The sequence below is a fragment of the Armigeres subalbatus genome, chromosome 3, assembly GCF_024139115.2.
Source record: "Armigeres subalbatus isolate Guangzhou_Male chromosome 3, GZ_Asu_2, whole genome shotgun sequence".
In the NCBI taxonomy this organism is placed as follows: domain Eukaryota; kingdom Metazoa; phylum Arthropoda; class Insecta; order Diptera; family Culicidae; genus Armigeres; species Armigeres subalbatus.
The window spans coordinates 277,825,439-277,851,613 of record NC_085141.1 but is presented as its reverse complement, the minus strand read 5'-3'; the positions used below and the strand labels follow the sequence as shown (position 1 = coordinate 277,851,613).

General features: G+C 42.6%; 1 protein-coding gene across 3 annotated transcripts in view; it reads left to right on the top strand.

Annotated features, from left to right (window-relative positions):
- The window catches only part of LOC134224575 (kin of IRRE-like protein 1), a 763,295-nt gene that overhangs the window by 653,135 nt on the left and 83,985 nt on the right, over positions 1-26,175 (top strand). For all 3 annotated transcript variants that reach the window (XM_062703984.1, XM_062703983.1, XM_062703986.1), the window contains exon 4: positions 13,085-13,295. In XM_062703984.1, the coding sequence (XP_062559968.1) occupies positions 13,085-13,295 (211 nt within the window). The remainder of the gene's footprint in view (positions 1-13,084; positions 13,296-26,175) is intronic.

The following is a 26,175-nucleotide window of genomic DNA, read 5'->3' as shown; positions in this document are numbered from 1 at the left end:
CTCCATCGTCGTTGTCACCAGAGGCCGATAGCAACAGAAATTTGGAATCGGAAGTGGGTCGGCCACACTCTACGTAAGGGCGGAAACGAAATCTGTAAACAAGCATTAGACTGGAACCCAGCGGAACATCGCAACTATTTGTCTGTCAAAACTCAGATGGGTTGGCTTTGGAGTCAAGTTTTAACCACGATGGGAAAATAACCATCGAACTGTCAAATTTTAACTAAAAGTTAAACGAATCGGTGGAATGGTTCACAGCCTAAATGTCACTTCGATCTGTCAAAATGGTGCATGCCGCACATCAAATACACCGGCGTATGTTACACGCCGGTGTATTTTCAATGCGTGCGCCTGCGTGGTTGCGGAGTACACTATTTTGACAGATCGAAGTGACATTCGGAAAACCTAGATATTCATCTATTATTTGCACTCATTGAATAAATTGTATTTGTATTTGTATTTGTTTCATAGTAATTATTCCTTCTTTGAAAATTGCTCATTCTTCAACTTTTATTGATATGATGAGTGTGTTATTTCTACTTGAAGTTAAATGCATTTCTTAAATTCTTTTGGAATACACGCAACTTGATATAAACTTGTTCTTGATCGACCTTTTGTCTCTTTCGACCTTTTGCCCCGGTGGACCTTTTGTACCTTTCGACTTTTTGTCCTTTCGACCTTCTGTCCCTTTCGACATTTTGTCTTTTCGACCTTTTGTAATTTCGAACTTTTGTCTTTTCGGCCTTTTGTCCTTTCGACATTTGGTCTTTCGACCTTTTGTCATAGATTCTTATGGATGCCTTATTTTGAAAAACTAATATTATTTAATACTTTGAAAAAGATTGAGATTTATATGGTACAGGTTGGACTCGATTATCCGGAGACTCGATTATCCGGGGTTCGTTCATTTCATTTATTTGCTAACCATCTAAACAGATAACACTGAATCAACAATTTGACGCCGCAATACACGGTTCGATGCCGAGGCTCGCCACGTCGCTTTGCACCTGGTCTGCCCACCTTGTTCGCTGTGCTCCACGGCGTCTCGTACCTGTCGGATCGGATGCGAACACTATTTTTGCAGGGTTGTTGTCCGTCATTCTTGCAACATGTTCTGCCCATCGTACCCTTCCGGCTTTCGCTACCTTGTGGATACTGGGTTCGCCGTAGAGCTGGGCGAGCTCGTGGTTAATATAATTCGCCCACACATCGTCTTCTTGCACACCACCAAAGATGGTCCTAAGCACCCGTCTCTCGAATACTCCGAGTGCTTGCAAGTCCTCCTCGAGCATTGTCCATGTTTCATGTCCGTAGAGTACTACCGGTCTTATCAGCGTCTTGTACATAACACATTTGGTGCGGTGGCGAATCTTTTTTGACCGCAGTTTCTTCTGGAGTCCGTAGTAGTTCCACAGATGATGCGCCTTCGTGTTTCACGACTGACATTGTTATCAGCCATTAGCAAGGATCCAAGGTAGACGGATTCCTCGAATGTTTACCCGTCTATCGTAACACTGCTTCCCCGGCGGGCCCTGTCGCGCTCGGTTCCGCCCACAAGCATGTACTTTGTCTTAGACGCATTCACCACCAGTCCAACTTTTGTTGCTTCACGTTTCAGGCGGGTGTATACTTCTGCCACCTTTGCAAATGTTCTACCGACAACGTCCATGTCATCCGCGAAACAAATAAATTGACTGGATATGTTGAAAATCGTACCCGGCTCTCCGCATGACACCTTCTAGCGCAATGTTGAACAACAGGCACGAAAGTCCATCGCCTTGTCGTAGTCCCCGGCGCAATTGGAAAGAACTGGAGTGTTCGCTCAAAATCTTCACACAATTTGCACACCATCCACCGTTGCTTTGATCAGTCTGGTAAGCTTCCCAGGGAAGCTGTTCTCGTCCATAAATTTCCATAGTTCTACGCGGTCTATACTGTCGTATGCCGCCTTGAAATCAATGAACAGATGGTGCGTTGGGACCTGGTATTCACGGCATTTTGGAAGGATTTGCCGTACAGTAAAGATCTGGTGCGTTGTTGAGCGGCCGTCAACGAAGCTGGCTTGATAACTTCCCACGAACTCATTCACTAATGGTGACAGACGACGGAAGCTGATCTGGGATATCACTTTGTAGGTGGCATTAAGGGTGCTCGAAAGTTCTCACACTCCAGCTTGTCGCCTTTCTTGTAGATGGGGCATATAACCCCTCCCTTCCACTCCTCCGGTAGCTGTTCAGTTTCCCAGATTCTGACTATCAGTTTGTGCAGGCAAGTGGCCAGCTTTTCCGGGCCCATCTTGACGAGCTCAGCTCCGATACCATCCTTACCAGCTGCTTTATTGGCCTTTAGCTGTTGGATGACATCCTTAACTTCCCTCTGGTGGGCTTCCATCGTCCGCTGAACTGACGTAGTCATCTCCTCCGCTGCGTTGACTTTCACTGCCTGTACTCTCAGCGCCATTAAAATTTTCCTCGTAGTGCTGCTTCCACCTTTCGACCACCACACGTTCATCCATCAAGATGCTCCCATCCTTATCCTTGCATATTTAGTCTCGCTGCACGAATCCTTTGCGGGATGCGTTGAGCTTCTGGTAGAACTTGCGTGTTTCTTGAGAACGGCACAGCTGTTCCATCTCCTCGCACTCCACTTCTTCCAGGCGGCGTTTCTTCTCCTGAAAAAGGCGAGTCTGCTGTCTCCGCTTCTGTCTATAACGTTCCACGTTCTGCCGGGTACCTTGCTGCAACGCGACCGCCCACGCTGCGTCCTTTTCCTCCAGAATCTGTCTGCACTCTTCGTCGAACCAATCGTTCCGTCGACTTCGTCCCACATACCCGTCGTTGATGGCTGCTTTAACTGTATTCCAGCAGTCCTCAAGAGGGGCCCCATCGAGCTCTTCCTCTTACGGCAACGCTGCCTCGAGATGCTGCGCGTATGCAGTGGCGACATCAGGTTGCTTCAGTCGCTGCAGGCGGCGGTCGTTGGTACCGAACATTGTTGATGACGGATAGTTTTGGGCGCAGTTTAACCATCACCAGATAGTGGTCAGAGTCGATGTTAGCGCCACGATATGTCCTGACGTCGAGAACAGACGCTCAATAAGATTTGCACCTCCGGAGAGGAGCACCCCCCCCCCCGCCTCCCTGTCAGCATCGCTTAGGTCTGGGGGAGCCTCTACTCTATTTTCCATTGAAATGGATGAGACAATGGACTCAAAAGCTGCTTTGTTTACTGTTGAAAATTGACTAGATCAAATTTTGGGTTCATAAAAAATGGCCAAAATACCAGCCAAAGTCTAGTCATCTGGCACCTTTTCGCAACCAACAAGTTGCATTTAAATGGGAATCCTGCCCTATCATTTCATATTAAAAATTGGCTGGATCGGGCTATGGACTTAAAAGTTAGGGCAAAAAACCAATGTTTCCATAATAGAAAGTCACCTATACCGCTAGGCGAATTAATCAGAGTTAGGGATTTCTCGTCTAGTTTCCGGTTTTTAAAAACTTACTCGCGTTTACACAGCACTTTATTCACTTACGTTACAATGATAAAAGAGAGCCTGAGCGACTCAGGTAAACTGTTTTATAGTCTAATTGTGCATACTATGCACATTCCTACTTCCTAACACCTGATTGGTGCAACGCGTGGCGTGATGTCGCCGCGTTAGTGCGCCAATTTCCTGATTGGCTAATCCACCTACTGAAATTTCCTAACTACTCCCCGTCTACTTGAAAGTCGTCCTCGACTTTCGCGATACTAGGCAGCTGCGGTCGTCCGTAGATGATTTGTTATTGTGCACCCAACCAGAGATTGCAACATTTTATTGCAATCTCGCATTAGTTTCGTGTACAGTTTGCCATAATTTGCGACATATGCACAGATTGTATTAAGTAAACGGCAGGCCCTTGTATTAGGTCTCCGGTCACGAGAAAATAAGAACTGGTTATGTCTTAGTGTCTAACATTGAATCTAATTTTATACTCCCCCCCCCATCGAGAAGTGAAATGTTGTATACTTCGACAACCTCAGCAACCATACAAAAAAATTCGGTCAAAGACGGGAATTGAACCCGAACCCTCCACCCTTAGCACATCTAGACTGACGCGCTAACCATCTGGACTATTTACCAGATGAGGAACGACGCGACCAAAGGCAATTATAATCCACGTTTCATGCTATGCGGATGTGACAAGTGGAAGGGTAACAGGGATAGCAATGAGTGATACGAGAGGAATAAGCACCATATTTGCGTCCTTTTCCGTTATCAAGCTAAATGGAATCGGGAAGATTGTGTGGGTTAAAGTTATACTGCTGTACGGAATTCATATACTTGTTCTAGGAGGAGCCAACGAGATTCGTTTGGATGTATTGATTGAAACCAAATAAACCGACTTAATACAATGAGCTGTATTAACAAGTATGACATTCTCTGATCGGTTTGAATGCGAGATTTGATACAAAATGCTTAATACAAAGAATGTCACACAGAATTGTTTTGGGTGTGGGATAAGCCTCGGTTTCCTGGGTTCTGGAATGGGATTTGGTTCTTCTCTGGGTTCTGGTTGCACTATCTCCTCGTTGTTAGTATTACGTTGCCATAGAATGATACTTCTTAACAGCCAAATAAAGATGACTCCGGCGATCATAATCGTTGTGGCAGAGATCGATCCAAAAGAGATCAATTTGAGAATGTCAAGCCTTCCTTGGATATTTTCTGTGGTTAGATTTAGTTTCCGAAGGTTTTCGCGATGCTCCATGTGGAAGTTCTGCAAAAATTCTAAAGGCATACGATCTATGGTTTTAGTGGTGTTTACCTGTAGTCCGGTGGTCGGTAAAAAGGACTTTATTGGTATAACGGTGTCCTTGTTGACGTATTCCTCCTGGTCCATGTATATTGAGCAATTAGAGATTTGTATTAGAAATGATCCGACTAAAACTTTGGGTTCTTCCAAACAGTCTGATGATATTGTTATATTTCCGTCGTTAATGAGAATATTAACTTCGTCGATTCTTTTGATTGGGTTTTGTTTATATACCTTTTCCATAGAACAGTGAGCTGAATTTCCGCTAATTAGTTTTGTAATACACTGATCTGCCAGCTTTAGTTGATGAGTGGGACAGATGTAGAGATTTTTCAGCTTTGGACAGGGTGATTGGACTGAATATGACTTGATACCTTTGAGGAAATAATTTGACTGGACGAGGATCTTTGAACTATTGTAGATGATTGGCTCTATGTAATATAGTTCATAGTTTATGGCTTTTATCTTCGGTATCTTGAGTACGTAAATGATCTGTTGAGCATTGTGTAGGACGTAAGCACTTGCGATATCGAGAATGTCGTTTGGTGAATCCAAACCGAGAAGATTATCCGTGATGAGATTCCTAGCCAGCTGCAGCTCCTGTGCGGTGATGAGTCGGCTACTGGGGATATTTGATAAAGATGCTGACATATTACGGATCCTATCTTCAAACTGCCAATTAATTCTAATCTGTTCGTTATTTTGGTCTATCAAGGAATTAGTGGTTGTGTTTATGATTCTCAAGTCTTCTGCATCAGGGCTACCGGAAATGTATTTCCATGCTGATCCTAAGGTTTCCATCTTTTGGTTCGTTTAGAAGTGACTGGTTTCAATTTACTGTGAGTTTCTATCAGCTTACTAATTTTAACTTAATCAGAGGTCCTAGTATTTCATCATTCAAAGCCCTGTCATTAGCTACTGCTCTGACTCGTTCAATTGCGTCTTCCATAATGTTCATATCTATTTTATGTAGGATTCTAAGGTGGTTGCTGCTAACTCTGGCATTGCCCATCGTCACTACTGCGAGAGGATTTTGTCCAAGGTCGTGAACATGTAGAAATTTCGAAGTTACCGTCGCCAGAAAACATAGTCTGTAAAGGGAATCGCCATATGTCAGAGCATTTTAACGTTTGTTTTGTGTGTTTTTATATTTTGTTGGTCAGTAATAGTTTTGTCTGTCTGTCGTGTTATATCTATTAGTCTGTATCGGTGGCCAGAAGGGTGTGGCTTCGCCTTTCCTTTAACCAATACTTGTTTTTGATCTATATTCTCGTAATTTTGTGCGTTCGTCGTTTTTATGTTTTCGTTGTGTCTCGTTGCCATAAATCTGATGTTGTCACGTGCTGTTTGTATAATCTTTTGTTTTGCAAGGTTAATTTCGGCAGGTTTCAGTGATGAACTAGTTCCAAATATGATTTCGCGAGGTTTCAAATTAGTCGCGCTATGTCTCGAATCGTTATAGAGGGCTGTTATCAAAGCTAATCCTTCGTAGAGAGTCAAGTTTTCAACTTTTCTACGATTTGCTAGGTACATTTCAAGCAGTGTATTGTGGAAACGTTCCACAATTCCATTGCCTCTACTATCGCTTGCAAAGTGAAGAGCGACTCCTTGTCTTTCCAGGAATTCTTTAAATCGAGCATTTCGAAACCCTGTTGCCTGATCACATGTTATCATTTTCGGCAACCCGAAGGTTTTGAAATACTCGACGAGTATTTCCGTTAATTCATCTGTAGTTTCATTTGGAATGTGATATATCTGTGCAAACTTTGAGAACGAATCTACGATGGTCAAAAATTTCTGCGTTTCTTTTACATATACGTCGATGAAGACGTTTCCAAAGGCACATTGTAAATTCTTCTTGAAGTCGGGATTTTGAACGGTTTTCTTTCGTATTTCGAGAATTTACATTCCTCGCAGTTTTTAACAAAGGCTTTGATTTTTCCTAGCATACCAGAAAGTAAGCGGATTTCCTCACTTCCTCGTATGTTAGTTTCTGATTGCGATGGTTAAAATTATGTGCTTTTCTTATGAATTCCTCTTGGTCCTTGGCTGAAACGATATCGGGTAATAATAGGTTAGAATAATGAACCTTCAATTTTTTACTATAGTTTATTTTTATGATTTCATCGCAAAGTCGAACTATTTCTAGGGGTGCAAATAAGCAATTACTAGCATCTGGGTCTAAATATTTTTTAACGATGTCCGCCAGCTCTTCTTTGGAATAGTTCAACTTATGAAACACATGTCTTATTTGGCCAGGGAAAATTTTATACATGATGTGGGGGCTTTTACGGCTATCGCCGGTAACGCGAATGATAAGTTGGTTTTTAAACCTGTTGATTATTTCGGGGCCGTATAATTTATCGTTCGGAAAACATTCATTGGTCAGTTCTTGTAAATTCAATTCGATAGCGGGAATTCTGGATAAACCATCTGCGACCACATTTTGTTTCCCTTTTTTGTACACGATTTTAAAATCATACTGTTCCAAATACAGCCTCTGACGAGTAACTCGTCCAGTGGCGTCTGTAAGCTTAAGCTCTTTGGTTAAAGGCTCATGATCAGTATAAATTGTAAACGGTTTCCCATAAAGGTAGGGTCTAAATCGTTTAGCAGCAAAATAAATACCTAATAGTTCTTTGGCAGTCGCGGAGTAATTCTCTTCTGCTTTAGACAGCGTGCGTGAGAGGTAAGCTATCGGCCTCTTTTCCGTCTTCTAATTGTGACAGTACTGCTCCGATAGCAATGTTGGAGGCATCTGTCGTAAGAATGAATGGTTTATCATAGTCTGGATAGGCTAGCAACAAATCTGTAGACATGATTTGTGTTAGCTTTTTGAAGGAATTCTCAAAACCTGCGGACTCATAATTTACAGTCTTGCTTTTACCTCTCAGCTGGCTCGTGAGCGGTTTTGCAATGTTAGCGAATCCCGGTATGAAGCGACGGTAATAGCTGACAGTTCCAAGAAATGATTTCAGCTGTTTTGGGGTTTTTGGTAGAGGCCAGTTTAGAATGGCTTCTATCTTATTAGGATTTGGTTTCACTCCTTCTGTGGTAACAACATGACCAAGGAACTCGACCTCCTTGCGGAGAAATTCCGACTTATCACATTGTACCTTGAGATTCGCATCACGCAATGTCTCTAAGACTTTCGTGATGTCCTTTACATGTTCTTTCAGGGAGGATGAGAATATTATGATGTCGTCCATATAGACGAAGCATCTTATTCCCAGGTGCTTTCGAAGAACAGAGTCCATCAGCCTCTGGAATGTAGCCGGAGCATTCTTTAGGCCAAATGGCATTCGAACGAATTCGAATTTACCATGGTCAATATTGAATGCTGTTTTGGGAATGTCTTTGGGGTCTATTTCGATCTGGTGAAATCCGCTGGCCAGGTCTAATACTGAGAAGTATTGGGCCTTTCCGAGCCAGTCTAGAATCTCGCTGATCTCCGGAATAGGGTATCGATCTGCGGGAGTTTTCTCGTTTAACTTCCTGTAATCTACCACTATCCGGTATTTCTTTTTCCCGGAGTTATCCATCTTTTTGGGTACCACCCAGATAGGCGATGTCCATGAAGATGATGATTCCTTAATTATACCCGAATCGAGCATTTTCTGTATCTGTTCGGATACTTCCTTTCTCAAATGATAGGGGTATTTGTACGTCTTTTGATGAATCGGCTTTTCATCATTTGTTTCAATCTTATGCTTAATTTCATGTGTGAAAGTGAGCTTCTGTTCTTCATTAAAGAACACATCCCTGTAGGGCTTAAGTGCTTTCACCAGTTCTCGCTTCTCTTCTTTATTCAAATGATCGGAAGGGAAGTTTAATTTAACTTGCGTTTCATTCTGGTTTAGAAAGAAACGTTCGTTCTCGAGCGGTTGTATATCATTTACCCTGATATGTTTGTCGCTGGCTAAATGTACAACGGCACGGTTACATTTGGCTTCATATAGTCCGGGTTGTAACCTGACGCCTTTTGTTATGTTTAACTCGTCTTCTATGAGGAATGCACCATCAGCAGTGGTGCATATCTCAAACATATTCTCCGACTGCTCATGAAAGTTTATTGAACATGGATAATATTTTGAAAGTGAGAAATTCGAGTTTCCAATTACTAATTGATGATTGCTAGAGTCGATTTTAGCTTTCATCTTTGCAATGTTCTCGTAGCCGATTAGGCCATCGAAGAATTTATGAAATTTGAACAAATGATAAGGAAGTTTTTATCAAATGCTTCCTGAAAGAAATTAGCGTGTACTACCTTGTCGATTGCAAATTTCCCATTTTATTACTAATAATCGAAGGTTGCCTAAGTTTAGAAGCGCGCTTTACGTGCTCTGGATTTATGTACGACTTGTTGGCCCCAGTGTCAATAAGGAAATTCAAATAGCCTTTGCTTGTGGGAAATCTAAAGTAAGGAATAAAATTCAAGTTTTCTTCTTCATTAGGCGTACCGCGTGAAAATTTAGTTCATCAGCTTCCAAATTAATTTCGTCCACAAATTCATGCTCTTCTTCTTCTTTTCTTCTTCTTCCTCTCTTTCATACGGCTCAGTTTCCTCTGTATTATTTGTTTCGGCCCTCGGTTTTGTTAAAGAAGGGCTTTCTATATTTAACAGCTGCGTTATGTGGCGAGGTGTTAAATTTCTGGGCGCTGGTCTGCGGTGGATGGGAGCCGCTCGTTCCCCTGTTGAGCGGTTTAAAAGGCTTGTTATGAAATTTGGTTTGGTTTAAAACGTTTGCGTTTTAGTTCGCGTTTCCGCGTTCTGGTTCAGCAGCACCGCTTGATGCGCCTCCAGATTGTTTGGTTTAGAATTTCTAATGATAGAGCCAAGCGGCTCTGGAATGTTATCTAGGTATTTCGCTACCGTGATAATTTCTATAATTTCATGTGCCGTGAAGGGTTTTGAGATAAGGTTGGCTTTCAATCGAATGTTAGTCTCCTTCATCTCGTTATAAAATCTTAAGTGACCCTTGTCACCTTTTTCTAATGCGGAAGAGCGTCGATAGATTTGTTATAAAATCCTTTTCGTCGCCGTAGTTCTCGATGAGAACCTTTTTGATACCTTCAATTGTGTTCGGGTTTCCGTTCGCGCACAAAACTGTGCGTGCTTCACCTTTTACTTTGTTTTTAATAGCCCTAATATGTAGGCTACTAAGGGAGTATCCTCCCTGTTGATTTTTAACTTTAAAATCATTAAAGAGTTCGTCGACTTCCTCTATCCATGCGGATAGTTCCTTTTTATTCCCTGAGAATTCAGAGAGAAATTTAAATGGGTCGGGGAGCCTAAAAGCATCCCTGCCCTGAGATGACCCGGCCGCCAGCTGAGATCGAAGCTCGACCATTTCCGTCCTGAGCTCCTCCAATTCTAATTCGGGGCCAGCGTTATCTCTGTTGGACATTTCCAACTTAAGCTCAGCCACTGTGGCCCTGAGCTGCTCAATTTCATCGGCACGTGTTTTAGCCATTATTGTGCGAGTTTTGAATAAAGTGTGTTGAATAAAAGGATTAGTACTTACTAAAAGGATTAGTACTTACTGTATAATCTAATTAAAGGTTGAATGCTTGATATAGTTCTCCTCCGGCTCGGAGAATGTGTGCTACGTGGCGGATTGCTCGATGTCGTCCCCGTTGGCTGTGTCGCTGCGTTATCGATGATCCTCGATTGATGCAAAGCGTGACTGCTTCTGGATCGCTGTCTCGGCTAATCACTTTAAACACTTAGTTTTAACACCACTTTTCACACGCGGTATCCCACTTCTGACACCAGTTAGGGATTTCTCGTCTAGTTTCCGGTTTTTAAAAACTTACTCGCGTTTACACAGCACTTTATTCACTTACGTTACAATGATAAAAGAGAGCCTGAGCGACTCAGGTAAACTGTTTTATAGTCTAATTGTGCATACTATGCACATTCCTACTTCCTAACACCTGATTGGTGCAACGCGTGGCGTGATGTCGCCGCGTTAGTGCGCCAATTTCCTGATTGGCTAATCCACCTACTGAAATTTCCTAACTCAGGGATTTTTCTAAATAATGTCTAACTACACCACTGCAGATAAAATAAAACATAAGTTTTTTGTTATTTAATTGCATATTTGTTTTTTTTTTTGCTGGCGCAGGTACGGGAACGGTTGACATTTCTTTTTATCATCCAATCTGCCACGAAGTAAAAGAAAAACAAAAACACGGCAGCCGCAGCAGCAGCCACGACCAAGCAGACGACAGTCAGCACATGATTTTATTATTTTCTCTCCCCACAATTAATGTTTCTGTACGCTCATTTCACGACGTATGACCGTTTTTGGTGGTAAATGATTATTTCTTTACTCCTTGCTCATTTTAGAGACTAGAACTAATTAATTAGTACCAACGCCTAGCATTCTTACTAGGCTTTGCGCCACAGGCAATTAAACTCGATTCTGTTCTGTTTGCGCTGCGCACGAACCGAAACAAGAAATCTCCTGACCGCACAGACGGCTCGACTCTCACGCAGCAGCAGGCAGGAACATACAAACAGTTTGCCTCATCGGTAAAAAAAATGTCACAATGAGGCGCACATTTTTTTTTGAAAACTGTTTCGGTTTGTGCGGTGCGTGAAATTTGACCGGATAAAATGTAAACATTCGCATAATCACAGTGTTTTACTGTACATTTCCCAACACTGCTGGTGATTCGATTATCCGGAGGATTCGATTATCCGGAGTGAAAAAAACGATACTCTGGATAAAAATCGAGCCCGACCTGTAGTAAATTTCAGTACTTTCACACATACGCAAACATACATGCAAATAAGTGGTCTATTAGTGTCTTAAAACGTCTATTAGTATCTCAGGGCAGCAGGGAATATGTCCAAAGGCTTGACGATCTCTCCCCAGGCAAACTGCGAGTTGTGGTGCCTGCTTAGGTGGGGTGGGGTTTGACAGTGGGCTCGGTTAAACTTCTATAAAAAGCTGCATGGATCCGCAAGCAGACCTTGTACCGCTCAAAGCGCACAAGCACAAGTGCTGGAGTTAGGTGGGACGCTAAACAAACCTGACACGACGGCCCTCCGACGTGACATACGGGAGAATTTCCGTGGAAAATCTGAAGTATTCCTCCTATGTTATCGCCTGTGTTTCAAATGGGTTTCCTTCGGAAGAACTCGCCGGGAAAATTTTAGTATTTTCCGATGTTGCTTTATACATTCCCTTCTTGTGTTCCTTTAGAAAACTCCTTATTAATTTTTCTTCATTTGAAAAACGAATAATTCCCATTTTTCCAAAATTCTATTCAAGTTTCTCATTCAAAATTCCATGAAACAGTAAGAAATAATAAAGAATGCTAGCGATTTTGCCTATCAATCTGCGAAGATAAGCACAATATTAAATTTAATTTAGACTACTTCTAAATTATCTCATGATATATCAATCAAATATATAAACTACTAGCGAAAGAGACCCAGCTTTGCCCGGGTGTTGCAAATGTTACAATGAACTATTTGCAGCATCGCATGCTAGATCAATTTCAGCGCGTTTGTTTTGTTTTTCTCAACAGCTGACCCAAAATTGTATTCAAATGATTTTTTACATTTCCCCGTTAAATTCACCAACTTTTTGTAGATACAAACCTTGCGTATCCCAAAACGAATCGATTAGGGAAAAAAATCTTGCAAATCGGTCAACCCGTTCGCGAGTTAAATCGTCAGGAAAGAAATCTCAACTCATTTTTATTATATAGATTTTGTAAATCTCGTCGTGTATGCCCCACTGTAAAATCGTTCTGAAATAAATCGACAACATCAAAAATGATTTTGAAGAACTTTTATCATGCGCTGTTAGCATTCCCAGTTGGTTTCAAAAACTAAAATCATCAGAGGGATGTTCCAGAGACGACAAATAACAAGCGATTTTTGCTTGACGTTGCCGCAATAAAATTTCACTAGTTTTTACATACACCTGACTTGTTATACCAATTCCCATACGGGAAATATTCTCGTTGACAACATTGCTGAAAAAATGATAACCAGCGGATCAGTGGGGAAGCAATGATATAGAGATGGAGGGCACTGCGCTATTTTTTTCATTTCTTGTGCAACTGTTGCAAAACTACACAAACCGCTGCTGTGAGGCAACACGCGGCATACATCTCCACCCTTCAGCCGTCAAGCATCCAATCGCGCTCCCGAAACCCGCCGAAAACCCATTTCCTGACGTCGACAGTTTGATTCCCATCGCCATCACCACATGTTTTATCTGTCTGTTTTTCTCTCTCTCCCCCCCTTTTCCCCGCGGCGGCAGGTATCCTGGATACGGCATCGCGACATCCACATTCTGACCGTCGGGAGCTACACGTACACCTCGGACCAGCGCTTCCAGGCGACCCATCACAAAAACACCGACGACTGGACGCTGCAGATCAAATGGGCCCAGAAGCGGGACGCCGGCATCTACGAATGTCAGATCTCGACGCAACCGGTGCGCAGCTATTTCGTCACACTGAGCGTTGTCGGTAAGTACGGCTGGCGAAATGTGGTGGGCTGATATCCAGGCTAGGGTTGACATATGTTTGCATGTGATGTACACAGTAGGATGGGGATTATGTTCTCGTATGTTCTACTGATTGTGGGATACGGTTCGCAATTTGTGCATATTTAATTCAAAGTGTCATAATACTGATTGGTCAAATTTTTTAGAGTTAAAATAAGACAGAAAAGAACTACCAAGGAATAGAAGTCAAAGCGTTGATAATATAAACTGCTTTGCACGATACGATGATACGATGGATATGTGCCGTAAATACTTCTGAAAATACTTCATCCAGGGTCAGAACAATTAGCAACGGAGGTTCTAATAAACAAAACTGTTCACGTACAAAAGCAAATCAGACCTGCGAAAGCTTAAACACCTAGAACAATCAATCAAAACATAGCAAAATTTTCATATGAATACAAATTTGATTCTCATAATCAGCGAGCCGTTGAAGTGTCAAAACTTGTTTTGTTTTGTTTTGTGATCACTTACCTAACAAGTTTTAACACGTCAGACACAAGTTTGCATAACTTTTGTCTAAATCTATGTTCATCTTAATTTCTTAGCGCCCAATATGATTGTTGAGAAATATCCTCTTACCATATCCTGCCTCTAGAACTAACGGAAAAGCACCGCGTCTTGTGGTGCTCTAGTCGAGAGTAATTCGGATTATCATTTCCAATTCCGATGGTATATTCCTGTACGAAACTGTCTCTGCCTGTGCAGATATGGGACAGTTGACTACATTAAGGCATCGGGTACTGTGAGAACTTTCAGAACCAGTTTGTTGGTAAAAGGCATCAGACTCCTATACTACAAGTATTTTAGCTGAACAGTGCTTATGTTGCGGGTCACTAATAGGTTCGAGGTAAATTTCAAATTTTTTTTTCAATATTTCATCATGGTGAAACCAGCTTTATCGAATATAAGTTGTTGTTATTGCTTTCATTTCGAAAGTTTTAGTCAGAAATTGTTGATTTTGTTCAAATCCGTTCCCATTGTTTCCAACTCTCCCCCGACTACAATCGGAACTGCATAACGTCAAGAGCAAGTTTCTAGTGACGGCATCCGGTTTGATTCACTTTCCTTGCACCCGGCGGCGGATTACCTACATGTGCAATTTCCATCACCATCGTCAATAACGTCCTCAAGTGGGTCGCAACTGGGAATGCAACAATAATGAAGGTGTAAATTACTAACGCCGCGCCGTTTCCAGTACCCATTCAGAGTGTATGGTTTTCTAAAATCCTTTGGGAAGCAGCACCGGTGGGAGGAGATTCGATAGTTCATACCGTATGCATCATAATGATTGTGCCATACCTAAGTCAGATAAATGAATATTATTTGAAATGTACATTGCAGTTCTATTTGTGATAGTTCTATAAGAACTTGATCTCTTTTTCAACTAAGTGTCCTTAAAATAATTGGAACAAATTATTATTTGAAAGCATTCCATACCGGGCATAAGCCACGAACAGAATAACAAAACATGATATGGATTTGATTGATATAAGAGATGAAATAATAGATAACAATATCAAAATATGCACCGGAATATCATTTAAATATCAAGATGTGCTATGGATAAGAACAAACTAATGGCATATGATATTTATCACTTCATACAAATAGCATATAACTTGATCTCCTTATGATATTTTAGTGCAAAATATTGTAATTGTTGTCTGATCTTTCACCTCTCATATCAATCATGTCCATATCTCATTTTGCTATCTAATCAACATTTCATATTATTGAGCTATTTTCGTCTACTCGGGATACTCACCGAATTTTTCCTTTATTCCACCAAAATTTTCCATATTTCAAATATTTTAGGCTTCGAGATTTTATGGGTCAAGCATCATAACGCATGGCACGGCAAATGCTGGGTAAAGCGTACCATTGGTACTTCGCGTACCTGAAGGAATAAAATAGACCCCATCTCGCGGTCCTTAGCCTCTTACCCAGCAACTCCTATCCCTACCTCCCCGCGGTGCTGGCCGGGATACGAGCAACCTTAGGGAAGATCGGGTAACCAACCCCGGTGGGAACTATGGTCGTATGCTGACAGGGAAGGGGGGTTTGCTCCTCTCCGGAGGAGCAAATCTTACTGAGCGTCTGTTCTCCATGTCAGGATCGGCTTACAACAGCGTCTGTTCTCCATGTTAGGGGCGGCTGATCATCGTCCGAGTGCCAGCGAGGGACTCTAAGTGAAACTGTGCACTATGATCCACCGGAAATAAGGATGAATGGTGTCAGGCCCTGTAAGCCAGCCTTTAAAACTACATAAGCAACGAACAATCAACAAGAGAGTACGGACCGGAACCATCGGCGAAGACCACTGCGACGAAAAGGGACTAGCGATTGGAAACTCGGTTCGTGGAACTGCAAATCTCTCAACTTCATCGGGAGCACACGCATACTCGCCGATGTGCTCATGGACCGTGGATTCGGCATCGTAGCGCTGCAGGAGGTTTGTTGGAAGGGATCAATGGTGCGAACGTTTAGAGGTAATCATACCATCTACCAGAGCTGCGGCAACACACATGAGCTGGGAACAGCTTTCATAGTGATGGGCGATATGCAAAGGCGCGTGATCGGGTGGTGGCCGATCAATGAAAGAATGTGCAGGTTGAGGATCAAAGGCCGGTTCTTCAACTTCAGCATAATCAACGTCCATAGCCCACACTCCGGAAGCACTGATGATGATAAGGACGCATTCTACGCGCAGCTGGAACGTGAGTACGACAGCTGCCCAAGCCACGACGTCAAAATCATCATAGGAGATTTGAACGCTCAGGTTGGCCAAGAGGAGGAGTTTAGACCGACTATTGGAAAGTTCAGCGCTCACCGGCTGACGAACGAAAACGGCCTACGACTAATTGATTTCGCCGCCTCCAAGAATATGGCCATTCGTAGCACCTACTTCCAACACAGCCTCCCGTATCGGTACACCTGGAGATCACCACTGCAGACAGAATCACAAATCGACCACGTTCTGATTGATGGACGGCATTTCTCCGACATTATCGACGTCAGGACATATCGTGGCGCTAACATCGACTCTGACCACTATCTGGTGATGGTTAAACTGCGCCCAAAACTATCCGTCATCAACAATGTTCGGTACCGACGACCGCCGCGGTACGACCTAGAGCGACTGAAGCAACCTGAGGTCGCCACTGCATACGCGCAGCATCTCGAGGCAGCGTTGCCGGAAGAGGGTGAGCTCGATGGGGCCCCTCTTGAGGACTGCTGGAGTACAGTTAAAGCAGCCATTAACGACGCAGCGGAGAACAACGTCGGGTATATGGGTCGAAGTCGACGGAACGATTGGTTCGACGAAGAGTGCAAACAGATTCTGGAGGAGAAGGACGCAGCGCGGGCGGTCGCGCTGCAGCAAGGTACCCGGCAGAACGTGGAACGTTATAGACGGAAGCGGAGACAGCAGACCCGCCTTTTCAGGAGAAGAAACGCCGCCTGGAAGAAGCGGAGTGCGAGGAGATGGAACAGCTGTCCCGTTCTCAAGAAACACGCAAGTTCTATCAGAAGCTCAACGCATCCCGCAAAGGCTTTGTGCCGCGAGCCGAAATGTGCCGGGATAAGGATGGGAGCATCTTGACGGACGAACGTGTGGTGATCGAAAGGTGGAAGCAGCACTACGAGGAACATCTGAATGGCGCTGAGAGTACTGGCAGTGAAAGTCAAGGCAGCGGAGGAGATGACTACGTCAGTTCAACGGACGATGGAAGCCAACCAGCCCCCACCTTGAGGGAAGTTAAGGATGCCATTCAACAGCTAAAGACCAATAAAGCAGCTGGTAAGGATGGTATCGGAGCTGAGCTCATCAAGATGGGCCCGGAAAAGCTGGCCACTTGCCTGCACAAACTGATAGTCAGAATCTGGGAAACCGAACAGCTACCGGAGGAGTGGAAGGAAGGGGTTATATGCCCCATCTACAAGAAAGCCGACAAGCTGGAGTGTGAGAACTTTCGAGCGATCACCATCCTTAATGCCGCCTACAAAGTGATATCCCAGATCATCTTCCGTCGTCTGTCACCATTAGTGAATGAGTTCGTGGGAAGTTATCAAGCCGGCTTCGTTGACGGCCGCTCGACAACGGACCAGATCTTTACTGTACGGCAAATCCTTCAAAAATGCCGTGAATACCAGGTCCCAACGCACCATCTGTTCGTTGATTTCAAGGCGGCATACGACAGTATAGACCGCGTAGAGCTATGGAAAATTATGGACGAGAACAGCTTCCTGGGAAGCTTACCAGACTGATCAAAGCAACGGTGGATGGTGTGCAAAACTGTGTGAAGATTTCGGGCGAACACTCCAGTTCGTTCGAATCGCGCCGGGGACTAAGACAAGGTGATGGACTTTCGTGCCTGTTGTTCAACATTGCGCTAGAAGGTGTCATGCGGAGAGCCGGGTGTAACAGCCGGGGTACGATTTTCAACAGATCCAGTCAATTTATTTGCTTCGCGGATGACATGGACATTGTCGGCCGAACATTTGCAAAGGTGGCAGAACTGTACACCCGCCTGAAACGTGAAGCAACAAAAGTTGGACTGGTGGTGAATGCGTCAAAGACAAAGTACATGCTTGTGGGCGGAACCGAGCGCGACAGGGCCCGCCTTGGAAGCAGTGTTACGATAGACGGGGATACCTTCGAGGTGGTCGAGGAATTCGTCTACCTCGGATCCTTGCTAACGGCTGACAACAACGTTAGTCGTGAAATACGAAGGCGCATCATCTGTGGAAGTCGGGCCTACTACGGGCTCCAGGAAGAAACTGCGGTCGAAAAGATTCGCCACCGCACCAAATGTGTCATGTACAAGACGCTTATAAGACCGGTTGTCCTCTACGGACATGAAACATGGACAATGCTCGAGGAGGACTTGCAAGCACTCGGAGTATTCGAGAGACGGGTGCTTAGGACCATCTTTGGCGGTGTGCAAGAAGACGGTGTGTGGCGGCGAAGAATGAACCACGAGCTCGCCCAACTCTACGGCGAACCCAGTATCCAGAAGGTAGCTAAAGCCGGAAGGGTACGATGGGCAGGACATGTTGCAAGAATGCCGGACAGCAACCCTGCAAAGATGGTGTTCGCTTCCGATCCGGCAGGTACGAGACGGCGTGGAGCGCAGCGAGCGAGATGGGCAGACCAAGTGCAGAACGACTTGGCGAGAGTGGGGCGTATCCGAGGATGGAGAGATGCGGCCTCGAACCGTGCATTGTGGCGTCAAATTGTTGATTCAGTGTTATCTGTTTAGATGTTAACTAAATAAATGAAATGAATCATAACGCATACTGTACTGTACACTCCAAGTAGAACTTGGAGAATTACCGCGCAACGGTGATACCGACCAGTGGGAAATGTTGCAATCAGATTCTTATCCGAATCATCCGTACTTGAAACCGTGGTGTGTGACTGTAATGCACGGCGGGGGACTGCAATCGGGATCTATTGAAGGTACATATTTAGTTGGGCATTGAATATGCAAATTTATGCTAATGCTGTGTAACCGACGATGGTTGGTGAGTGATAATCGGGGTAAATATGAGATAATCGTGCATCAATTACGTAGATTTGTTAATACTACTGCTAAGAGGAAGGGGTTTAGCTGCCAATTTTACATTTTATTAACAAAAAGGGATAGGATATTCAATCATGGTATTAATCAAACGGTAGGCATCTGAATCTCATATGAATATTGTATATTTTTTCCTGATCCGAAATGTAAACAAAATGCGTTAACCAGGTTAGGGAGGCTCAAATTAGCACGGAATAAACTTTTTTCAAATTTGTTGATAGGCCCTCCTCTTATTTCGTTCAATTTGATGTCCTGATACCCTGAAAAAATTCAACCTAATCGGTCAACGTTTGGGCATCATTGAAAGTTCATATGGAAAAGTGTATGAAAAACAGTGATTTACAATTAGAAGGCACCTTTTACTATGAAGTTATTGCAGAGTTCAATACAAGATGGCAGAGCGTTGATGGAAGATGGAAGTTCCTCCAGGAATTCCACCAGAAATTTCTTCAGGCATTTCTGCGGAAGCTCTACCAGAAAATCTTAAAACAAATCTTTCAAGAATTTTTCAAAAAACTTCTCTAAGAACTCATCATTAACCTCAATCACCTTGGATTGATAATTTTGCTGCGATGGCTGTGTTGTTGATGAATTTGTATCTGCCAGACTATATTAATTTGACTTATAGTGCAACTAGCGGCATGTTGTCCACTAGATGTGGTCTCACACGAAACCTCGAATACAATACGGAGTTCGATAGATTTACCCGAAGCTTTATACACTGGATAATGGGGAAAATACCAATGTGAAATTGTGTTTATTGGATCGTCGGCTCTCCCTAAATGTTTTAGGCGCTTGTTCTCAGCCATGAAACTGCAGTATGCATCCTTTGTGACTGGATAACGCTCAAGTATCGTCTCCCAGCTTCTCCAGATTCGTGGAATACTTGCGCATTTGATGCTTTGGATTTGATGATTTTACCAAAAACAGTCTACCGGAATTCTGTCTCTATCAAAGGCTAGTATGGACTTCTTGAGTACTGAAGAATTGTCTCATCCGGATGCAGCTCATTGAAGGCTTCATAACCAACTATCATGTCGTTATCTGCGGGGATGTGGAGTTAAAGAATCGGATCCGGAAAGCTTCAATTTCTTCGTCATGAACTTTCATATTCATGCCGAGTCTAGTAGTGTTTGTTTGAATGCTGGTTAAAGGAAAAAAGGTCTACAACTGTGCTGTGGTTCCACTGGATCTGATGCGTCTAGGATGTGGATAGAATCGACAATTGCTTAATTTCCCAAACCCGCAGAAGGGTCCCCCAAATCTATTAAATCATATTGCGAGTTTCCGGTAGCGGGTAGATCAGAACTACCAAAGCGGACACAAAGCAAACAAAACTGGAGAGCTAAAACACCAACAAGACAAATAAAGCCACAAATCTCAAATCAATACATATATTTGGGGCATTTGCCCTAATCTTCCTCTTACTACCTTCGCATTGCTTCATCCCTACTCTCTCCGTCTTAATTCTTCTTCTCTACTTCTTCCATCTTACAAACTAATCTGTTCAGTACTCACGGTACCGGCTACTTGGGCCGTCCCCCTACACCAGCTTCTTGGCGGACTTCTCGCCGCCGCGACAACTCGCCTGCCGCATTGCCATCCCACGTACGTCGCTCCCGATCTGCTTCCGACCCGCCACGCCAATGCCTCTGCTGGAGACCCCTCTGGCCGTCCAGTGCTACCAGGTAGCTGGATGGGGTCCCTCCGAGACCTTCTTACCTTTTCTTACCTTTCCACCAGCAGACGATACGAAACTTCCAAAACCCGGACACTTGAAAGTGATCCGGAACACTTTTCTTCGCCTCTTGTGGCAAGTTCCACCAAACGGTATTTTCCGCGATCACGTTTCCTTTTGCCTTCCAACACCGGCAAATGGTTGTAGACGAGTGACGATGACCTTTGGATTTTCCGTTACTCTTTCTCTTTCTGTGGTGGTATGCGTGTCTTCAGGTAAATGTCAAATTGACAACTGTCAGTCTCGTATAGGTCTGTTCCTTTTTGTGCTTTTCGCCTGATTTATTTCTGCTAATGTGGTTCGCTGGAGACGTGCGTGGTGATGACGGAATACTTTTCGTGGTTTCGGACTTTTACAAATATTGTTTGAGATCTAATACTCACTAATCAAAGGCAAACGTAACAAGCAAGTAGATAAGGATCTAAGTAATGAATGAATGACCAATCTAACTCCAATCCAAATCCAATCCAAATCCAATCCAAATCCAATCCAAATCCAATCCAAATCCAATCCAAATCCAATCCAAATCCAATCCAAATCCAATCCAAATCCAATCCAAATCCAATCCAAATCCAATCCAAATCCAATCCAAATCCAATCCAAACCAATCCAAACCAATCCAAACCAATCCAAACCAATCCAAACCAATCCAAACCAATCCAAATCCAATCCAAACCAATCCAAATCCAATCCAAACCAATCCAAACCAATCCAAACCAATCCAAACCAACCAATCCAAACCAATCCAAACCAATCCAAACCAATCCAAACCAATCCAAACCAATCCAAACCAATCCAAACCAATCCAAACCAATCCAAACCAATCCAAACCAATCCAAATCCAATCCAAACCAATCCAAACCAATCCAAACCAATCCAAACCAATCCAAACCAATCCAAACCAATCCAAACCAATCCAAACCAATCCAAACCAATCCAAACCAATCCAAATCCAATCCAAACCAATCCAAACCAACCAAACCAATCCAAACCAATCCAAACCAATCCAAACCAACCAAACCAATCCAAACCAATCCAAACCAATCCAAACCAATCCAAACCAATCCAAACCAATCCAAACCAATCCAAACCAATCCAAACCAACCAAACCAATCCAAACCAATCCAAACCAATCCAACCAATCCAAACCAATCCAAACCAATCCAAACCAATCCAAACCAATCCAAACCAATCCAAACCAATCCAAACCAATCCAAACCAATCCAAACCAATCCAACCAATCCAAACCAACCAAACCAATCCAAACAAAACCAAACCAATCCAAACCAATCCAATCCAAACCAATCCAAACCAATCCCAAACCAATCCAAACCAACCAAACCAATCCAAACCAATCCAAACCAATCCGAATCCAATCCAAACCAATCCAAACCAATCCAAACCAATCCAAACCAATCCAAACCAATCCAAACCAATCCAAACCAATCCAAACCAATCCAAACCAATCAAACCAATCCAATCCAAACCCAATCCAAACCAATCCAAACCAATCCAAACCAATCCAAACCAATCCAAACCAATCCAAACCAATCCAAACCAATCCAAACCAATCCAAACCAATCCAAACCAATCCAAACCAATCCAAACCAATCCAAACCAATCCAAACCAATCCAAACCAATCCAAACCAATCCAAACCAACCAAACCAATCCAAACCAATCCAAACCAATCCAAACCAATCCAACCAATCCAAACCAATCCAAACCAATCCAAACCAATCCAAACCAATCCAAACCAATCCAAACCAATCCAAACCAATCCAAACCAATCCAACCAATCCAAACCAATCCAAACCAATCCAAACCAATCCAAACCAATCCAAACCAATCCAAATCCAATCCAAACCAATCCAAACCAATCCAAACCAACCAAACCAATCCAAACCAATCCAAACCAATCCAAACCAATCCAAACCAATCCAAACACAATCCAAACCAATCCAAACCAATCCAAACCAATCCAAACCAATCCAAACCAATCCAAACCAATCCAAACCGAATCCAAACCAATCCAAACCAATCCAAACAAAACCAAACCAATCCAAATCAAACCAAACCAATCCAATCCAAACCAATCCAAACCAAACCAATCCAAACCAATCCAAACCAATCCAAAACCAATCCAAACCAATCAAAACCAATCCAATCCAAACCCAATCCAAACCAATCCAAACCAATCCAACCAACCAAACCAATCCAAACCAATCCAAACCAATCCAAACCAATCCAAACCAATCCAAACCAATCAAACCAATCAAACCAACCAAACCAATCCAAACCAATCCAAACCAACCAAACCAATCCAAACCAATCCAACCAATCCAAACCAATCCAAACCAATCCAAACCAATCCAAACCAATCCAAACCAATCCAAACCAATCCAAACCAATCCAAACCAATCCAAACCAACCAAACCAATCCAAACCAATCCAAACCAATCCAAACCAATCCAAACCAACCACCAACCAAACCAATCCAAACCAATCCAAACCAATCCAAACCAATCCAAACCAACCAAACCAATCCAAACCAATCCAAACCAATCCAAACCAATCCAAACCAACGCAAACCAATCCAAACCAATCCAAACCAATCCAAACCAATCCAAACCAATCCAAACCAATCCAAACACAACCAAACCAATCCAAACCAATCCAAACCAATCCAAACCAATCCAAAACCAATCCAAACCAATCCAAATCGAATCCAAACCAATCCAAACCAATCCAAACAAAACCAAACCAACCAAATCAAACCAAACCAATCCAACCAAACCAATCCAAACCAATCCAAACCAATCCAAACCAATCCAAACAAAACCAAACCAATCCAAACCAATCCAATCCAAACCAATCCAAACCAATCCAAATCAAACCAAACCAATCCAAACCAACCAAACCAATCCAAACCAATCCAAACCAATCCAAACCAATCAAAACCAATCCAATCCAAACCAATCCAAACCAATCCAAACCAATCCAAACCAATCCAAACCAATCCAAACCAATCCAAACCAATCCAAACCAATCCAAACCAATCCAACCAATCCAACCAATCCAAACCAATCCAAACCAATCCAAACCAATCCAAACCAATCCAAATTCAATCCAAATCCAATCCAAATCCAATCCAAATCCAATCCAAATCCAATCCAAATCCCATCCAAATCCAATCCAAATCCAATCCAAATCCAGATTCAATCCAATCCAAATCGAATCCAAATCCAATCCAAATCCAATCCAAATCCAGTCCGAATCCAAATCAAATCCAATCCAAATCCAATCCAATCCAAATCCAATCCAAATCTAATCCAAATCCAAATCCAATCCAAATCCAATCCAAATCCAATCCAAATCCAATCCAAATCCAATCCAAATCCAATCCAAATCCAATCCAAATCCAATCCAAATCTAATCCAAATCCAAATCCAATCCAAATCCAATCCAAATCCAATCCAAATCCAATCCAAATCCAATTCATCTCTAGCACAATTCAGACCGATTTGGATTACAACATCAGCAATAACTCGAATCTGAACAGGAACTTCGGTTTAAAAATATATCAGGGCAAAAATATAATTAATCCCATTGAGTGCAAACGAAAATGCCAGGAATTCTGACGATCTGATGCTAAATGCCATTTGAAAATTCAGTCATTTGAAAAAAAAATCGCTCGTCCTGGGTCTTTGAGGGTTAAATAATTTTGTATAATACTGTTTGCAAAAAAAGAAAATTATTCTTAATTTGCACAAATTAAAATAGGGTGGATGTCCCAATTGTCACCATACATAAGAACAACTATTTAAAAAAATAACTAAAAGACATATGATGGACTTTATATATCAAGCGAAAGTTTTTACTTCCTGCTCCTTAGAACAGCTGTGAAAACCACAAAAAAATTTAATATAATAATCAAAACTGATTAATCCATAATAGGAACGCATGCACCAGTTGTGGCACTATTCTTAATTTCGGTTCCTTACTTAGCAAATCCCATTGTTTTCTTATAGGATTGGCCAAATAGGGACAACTAGTGCGACAATTGGTGCAAAGGACGTAAAAAATTAAGCAAAATCATTTTTTACAATTCTGCTTTGCTTAATTTGGAGGAGATCAAAGGTTTTATCGTATTATATGAATATGCTTTATCGATATGAACATGGTTTGCGGTAATTTGATTGGCCATTTGGCATATAAAGCACTAGTGCAACAACTAGTGCTATAGCCACGACTGGTATATCTAGCCTAGTAATAAAGAGTCTCAGCTAAAAAAAGTTATATGTATACTGAAGAGATAAACAGATACAACAAGCACGTGACAAGCTCAACCAGATTCCTTTATAATTCTGTTATTCGTTTTGATCGAACGTCAACAAAATAACGAAGTGCCCATACAAGAAAATATGTTTCTTCCGGCGGTGCCCGAAGGAAAACCGTTTTTCTTCTCAGAACCAAAGGTACCACCAAGAGTGCAGTAAATCTAGCGTTGGGAAAACTTTCCACTTATAGTACCTACAACTGTACATCTACTTCGATAAACTCCTACAAGAAGAGGATTTCACGCGGCTAGACCTGGCGCCAGGATGCGTCCCTTGTCGGTCGGTCGTTCGGTCTTGCATGGGGACCGCTTCGCCGATGCGGAAGGAGATCGAGAGCACTAAATTTTCTTCGCCTCGTTTGAATGGAACGTAGTAGCGCGGCCATTCCCGCCGCCGCACTGCTCCTTGTGCGGCATCAGACCGTAGTAGGTACAACCTAAATAGTGGAACGTAAACATCGAAGCAGACCCAGAGAGCGCAAAACGAATGGCTGGAAAAAAGCGGTCAAAATCACGATAAACACAATTTATCATAATAATTCAAGTGAAATTGCTGGTGATATATTTTGGCACAGGGAAAGCGCATCCCCTGCTATGCGGTTTGGGTGCCTGGGGTGGTGGGTGGTTAGGAGTTGGGAAGGAAGCAAGGAAGTATGACGCGCGCTCTGGGACAGCCAGATTATCAGTTGATGGTGGTGATTGAAATAAATAGAGCAGTGAAAAATGTTGTTTTCGGGATAAATTGGCATTTTTCTGCATGAATGTACTCACTGGACTTTTAGGTGGAACATCTGTTGTTTTGTAATATCGAGTATTTATTCAAACACAACATAATATACACACTATACTATTGAAATGCCGTAAATACTGTGATTTTACAACGATTTGAGGATGATTTCCTCAATTATGTGTAGTGCAAAGCTATATTTTTTGTCATCCATTAAGTATGTAAGTGGTAACAATCATGCTTTTTGAAAATAAAAATCATAGACCCAAAAGGGTGTTTACTTTTACTTTAGCTGAAAGCTTGAATTGTTTACTAAACTTTTACCTCAGTACGCTAGATGCAGAACCTCTAGTCTTTCAAACTGTGCCACAAAATCCAAAGAAATGGCTGAAAGTGAGCAAAAAACTTCTCATCAGCGCATACGATCTTTTCAAGAATGCCACTAAAAAGGAGC